Source organism: Solanum pennellii, chromosome 8 (genome assembly GCF_001406875.1).
Source record: "Solanum pennellii chromosome 8, SPENNV200".
In the NCBI taxonomy this organism is placed as follows: Eukaryota; Viridiplantae; Streptophyta; class Magnoliopsida; order Solanales; family Solanaceae; genus Solanum; species Solanum pennellii.
In genome coordinates, this window is record NC_028644.1 from 3361952 (window position 1) to 3367941 (window position 5990).

Here is a 5990-nt window from a genome sequence, read left to right on the forward strand (position 1 = left end):
CACCAATTAGAGAAGATATATTATGACTTTGTAATTCCTCATGAAGCTAGCGTGGGATGTGAGCAATGTTTTTAGCTTTTTAGGATCCCAATATAATGCTATGTCTATAAACTCAAATTAGAACTTTTTTATGTTTATTTATACATATGAGTAGCTTGTTAATCACAAAGGTTAAGCTCCACGCAGCACTGTTTAATTTAGTAATTAGTAGAGTACTTTACATTATTCTCCTACACTAAACTTTTAACAGAGAATACTTGGCCGACAATTAAGCAATGTACATATGGTATTAAGCAAAGTTCTCCCCATGTGCACTTGCTCTACCACACATGAACTTTTTATAAAAAATAAATAAATAGTTTTTCCTTATCTCATAATCACTATTATTATTACTCGTTTGATTTTAAAAAGAATTATCTACTTTCCCTTTTTAGTCTATTTCATAAAGAACGATCTTTTTCCCTTTCTGGTAATATTCTAATTTCAATTTTTCACATGATATATTTAAGACTACAAGATTAAGGGCCCGTTTAGCCATAGATTTCCCAAATATTATTTGGGAAAAAATTTGGCAAATAATATTTATCCATACAATTTGCTACTGTTTGGCAAATATTTTTGACAAATATCCCAAATTCTCAAATACTAGTTTTTTCTAGTATTTGGGTCAAATTTCATTATTTAGGATCTTTTGAAAATTGAAATTTTACCCCAAACTTTTATCTTTTATAAAAACACCCTCTATAGTAGTCGCTTGTATTGTATTACATAATTTTTTACGTGAACACCAAAATAGTGATGAAATTATAGTAGTTGCTTGCGTTGTATTAAATAATTTTTACATGAACACCAAAATAGTGATGAAATATTTAGTGAATATTAAATAATGATATGATTGTTGATGAAAATGATGAATAATTGACTCAAGATAACAAAGTCATGTACTCTGTCTACTTCACGATGTATGAAATAATGCTTGTTACACTCACTCCAAATTACCACACTGATCTACTGTCATGGACACTATTTGTTATTGTTGTAACGAGCATACAATTGACTTATACTACAAACTTATAGTTAGTTTTGATAATTTTTAAAACTTATGGGTATAAATCATGTTTTTCTAAAAAGGTAAAATATATTTTCCAAATCCTATGGCCAAACACATGGTGAAATTTCATTCAAATTTTCACTCAAATAATATTTGCCGAAAATATTTGGGAATTTATGGCCAAACGCTAGCTAAAGACCAACTTTGTACATTTGATATAACTTTAATGTAGTACTATAAGATTCGAAAGTCTTTTGTTATTTTCTTAAACTCCATGTAAAGTCAAATTAGGTCGTTCTTTTTTAAACGAAGGGAATTTTATTTTGTGTAAACTCATTCATACTAAAAAGGAAGTATAAATTAAATACCAATTTTACCCTCATGAAGTATATATATCTTTCTTCTCCACCCCTCCTTTTCCTTTTTGCTACATTTTTTTGTTGAGGAGAAGAAACAAAAGGGAATTAAAAAGAAGAGGAAGATTGTGGAAGGAATAAAGAGAAAGAATGATTGCATAAGGGCCTAAGAAGAGATGGTGACTTTTTGTAAGTGGGTGGTTGACTATCTAGTGGAAATCAATGGTTGTCATTAAAAGGAAAATAATAGATGTAACAAACAAACAAACACTCTACTCTAGTTCATTTTATCTAATTTCATGCAAAATGTGATTAGGGAAGCACATATAGTGTTTCGATCCGTCTACATCATAATCGGACTAAATTTAAATTTGCACTGAAAAGTTTCTTATTAAGGATAAAATGCGTCCTAACAAAAACGATGTATTCATATCCAGGAGAATTCGAACTGTACATACCAGTCCACCACAATCTTGGTTGATATCATTTTCAATCATCAATCATGCACCATACGGCCAGGACAAAACCTAGTGGGAGCTATTGTTCAATATAATTATGATGTGTTAACAATAATGAGAAGTTGAACCCCAGAAATTGAAGTTACTCTTCCATCCATTAACGAATGGCCAGTCAACAATATACATAAATGATGCATTAATAGATATCATCATTGAATAATTTCGAGTGGTCAAAATTTTTTACCAAAATAATAGGATATTATCTTAAAGAATATTGTAGTGTGAGTTTTCTTTCGATCTGAGATCATCATTTTAAGTGACAAGTTATTTATTCTACTTTAAATAATGTTTGATCACATAACAAGACATATATTATCTGTACATATTGAAGATATATACTAGTATAGTGTTCTTTGCATATGTTATGTGCTAAAAGTCATGTGCCTAATCAAGTACTCCCTCGATAGTTTGATTCAGCACGCAGTTTAAGGAATATATTCAAAATTTACGGCCTAAAATGAATGATAGAAATTTATGTGGTTGTAAATTATTTCATTAAGGGTAAAATAGACATTTTATAATTAAATTATTACTTCATATAGAAATGTGTCATTTTTTTTTTGGACAGACTAAAAAGGAAAGTAAGTCGCATAAATTGAGACAAGGGAATAATAGTTGATGCTCCGTGTCATTCTTTTTGGAACTGACTAAAAAGGAAAGTATGTCACATAAATTGGGACAGAGGGAGTAAGAGTTAGTGGCGGAACCTGTAATTTCACAAGGAGTGTCCAGAAATAGCACAATAAAAGCACTTTTCAAGAAATAAAACTAGTGAGATTCAGATACACACTCATGAGCACTACCTTATTCCAAGGAGGTGAAACCACTGGACTACAATAGCTTGTTATGCATGTTAAGAGTGTCCAAAATATGTTATTTAATCATTTCCTATATCATTTTACTCGTATTCCGACGAAGGGGCTACTCACTAAGAGTGATATTGTACCCAAAAAGCAAAAATATAGTGCAAGATGAAAGAGTATGAGCATGAATTGATCTTCTATTCTATTGATCTGCAAATGAAGTTAATAATTCCAACTACAAGCAATAACAAGAAAGAAACTTAATAACCATACACGACGATATTGTATGGTTGATCATCTATTCTCGTTTAGGTTCACCGGTCCAGTAAGTTTTTACAGCAATAAGAATCTTCTCTGGGTTGAATGGTCCGCTCTCATGATCCACGATACGACTCTGCCATCTCATACCGTCTGCAATACTTTTGATTTTCACTAATGCTTCTACTCCATCTCTGAATATAACTGTACCTTCAGGCCTCAATATTCTATCCATCTCAAGTAGAATATACGTTATATCACATCTTCATCAATTCAAAAAAACAAAACTCGTATTAATACTATGTAATTTTTACTAGTAACTAACTAAAATCAGGACGCATATATGTACCTGTCCTGATATAGGCTGATCAAACCACCAGCATGAATGAGATCATAAGTTCGCGGATATGTTGAAAAAGCTTCACACCAATCATTGTATGTACCAATAAAGCCTCTTTCATATATGATACCCAATGTGTCTGGCTCAATTTTAGCAGGAACCACATTCATTACCCAAACTGGATATTTCGCAAGAGCTGCTGCAAATCCACCTAAATAAGCATTCGCGTCCATCACATTTCTGTATCGTCCTTGAGGCAACAGACCTATTAGACGTTTGTAGTATGACACACGCTCACTCCATACCTGATCCATATCAATTATTACATATAAAATCAATCAATAACGGAGTTATATTTTAAAAATGATTTGATTGTTCTTTTTCTATTACCTTGTTATCCTCCTTAAATTTTTCAACTGTAATGCTTGGTACAGAGCCAGTACTGATCCTAGGAGGGATAGCAAATGCTCGTTCGGGCCATTTTTCTAATGCACCACCTGCTACTTCATTTGAGTTGGTTACTTCTGGTAGCGGAGTGATACAAGCTTCCATGTCTTGATACCTTTAAGATTGAACATAAATGTCTTTGATGAGTTTGTTGATAGTATATCACTACATAAAAACTGTGAATTACATGGGAATTTTTTAAGTATGAAAATCCGCAGGAAACTGCAATTTTTCATACCAAACTCCTAGGGGAAATCCGCATGTAATTCACAGTTTTCTTGTAGTGGTAGTAGTAATATAGTAATTAATTACATTACGTACCATGCTGCATCGGCTTTGTCGCGTGACTTGCACATAAATGGTTTTTTGTTTTTTATACACTTATTGTGATTCAGAGGCTTTTGCCACACAGATAAATCACCCTTTTCGATCACTTTTTTCCAGCAAAGTTGTCTAGCAGTCTCTTCAATAGAATCCTGTTCTTTCTTCAAATCTTCTTGGCTTCTTTCCCAACCTCTCCAATACATCTTCCAACGAATCGGAGGTCCTGAAAGTATCCAATAACCCCCGGGACGTAACACTCTGTCAACTTCAATTAGGTACAACCCATCTGCAATACACAAATGATCACGATTTCATAAGTCACGACTAGGTATGAAGAAAATTTAATATGTGAAATGTATGTATCGAAGACCTTACCATACTTGTACCATGGAATTAAACAACGAGAACAATGAGCCATATCAAAAGCCCTAGCTGGATATGGAAGTCTCTGAGAACCCATAACACCAATCATCGCTGGAACTCCTCTTTCAAGTGCAAACCAAACTTGTGCTTCATGTGTATCTCTTGGAGCAAATGACATAGCTATTATATCCCTCCTAAGTAGATAAGCACCCCAACTTGCAACCTATATATGTGTATATCAATTATTAGATACGTGTTTATAAATTAACGAGTAAATTAGTTACAAGAAGATATGCATAAATTGCTTACACCACATCCTGTATCAATTGCTGTGCGAATAGTTCCAGTAGTAAGGGGAACGAGTGCACTTATATCATCAATATAAGCATCAGCTCCGTTTGGAAACATGGTTCCACCTCCTGGAAATCTCAAACGATCACCTTCAACTTGGACCCAATTTTGAACAGCCTTCTCAATGCTAAGCTCTTTATGTGGTATATTCGCGAACCAAGCATAGTCTTTACTCTGTGGCCATTTGAAAGGGATTTTATAATTGGGTGGAGCAGGTATAAGACAACGTAACGCCTCTTTCTCTTCCTTATTTGGACAATGCCTCTCTCTGTACTTTAGCATATTACGATCAAATTTTCTACCCCTTTGTGGCTCTTGACATGGTGTGTATTCACTATACAACATTTCACATGGTGGAAAGTTTTCTAGTGACTTTGTATTGTTTACCACTAGTTGATGATGACTCTCGAAATCCATAGGAACTACTGATGATGATATCGTTGATGATGATATTGATGATGACGATGACTTATCTTGATCACATCCAACTTTCGTGTATACTTCAGCAGATGATGTTGGCCGTCTTCCATTGTTCTGCCAAGCTCCTAGAATATAGAAAAAGATGCATAGACCACTAACACCAACAATCCAAGTAACTCGTTTTCTCTTAGATTCAAGCTGGTATAACTTTGGAGATCCACCATGGTCTTTTGCCATCGAATACAATTAATTTGACATCAATTAACTTGAACGATTTTATCGATAGAGGTAATCAACACTTGAGCTAACAAGATTGATGAAGTAGTTGAATATGAATGTGCATGAATTTTAAGGCCAGTTGATGGATACAGTTGAAAGGTTACTAAATAATAGGAACACAGGGGATGGAAATGAATAAGAAGTTTACAAGTCTACATGACTTGGTCCAAGCTAAAACAAATTGAAGGTAGTGAGTGAATATCTTGGTTTATACAAATTATTATATGTAAATGTTTTTGGTGGACAGGTTGAAAATACCGTAACATATGCCTCAAATGCCTCCTTACTTGAAAAAATAGGAAAAAAAAATGAGTAAAAATTCATCAACCAATAAATTGATCAAAAAATCATGGATTCTTATTTCATGACATCAGCTTAGAAGAGTGGGGTGAATAAGTTTTGGTGCACCCATCAACTTAAAATCTTAAATCCTTTAAAATAGTGCGTCTATCATCTTAAAATCGTGGATACGCCTATGCT

The 5990-nt window shown here is 33.5% G+C and overlaps 1 protein-coding gene across 1 annotated transcript; it reads right to left on the minus strand.

The window, feature by feature from the left end:
* Positions 1-2708: 2708 nt before the first annotated feature.
* LOC107027998 (probable methyltransferase PMT18) lies at positions 2709-5763 on the minus strand. The gene is made up of 6 exons (XM_015229047.2): positions 4770-5763; positions 4473-4683; positions 4095-4383; positions 3717-3888; positions 3336-3631; positions 2709-3249 (listed from the first exon to the last, which is right to left on the minus strand). The coding sequence occupies exons 1-6, from the start codon at positions 5466-5468 to the stop codon at positions 3027-3029; spliced, it is 1890 nt and encodes a 629-aa protein (XP_015084533.1). The 5' UTR covers positions 5469-5763; the 3' UTR covers positions 2709-3026.
* Positions 5764-5990: the final 227 nt, after the last annotated feature.

Excerpts from the sequence above, each read along its gene's own strand:
- LOC107027998 (XM_015229047.2), bottom strand. The coding sequence starts at position 5,468 with ATGGCAAAAGACCATGGTGGATCTCCAAAGTTATACCAGCTTGAATCT. Across the intron at positions 3,889-4,094 it reads GACAAAGCCGATGCAGCATG|GTATCAAGACATGGAAGCTT; the intron begins GTACGTAATGTA and ends TCAATCTTAAAG. Across the intron at positions 3,250-3,335 it reads ATCAGCCTATATCAGGACAG|ATGTGATATAACGTATATTC; the intron begins GTACATATATGC and ends GAATTGATGAAG.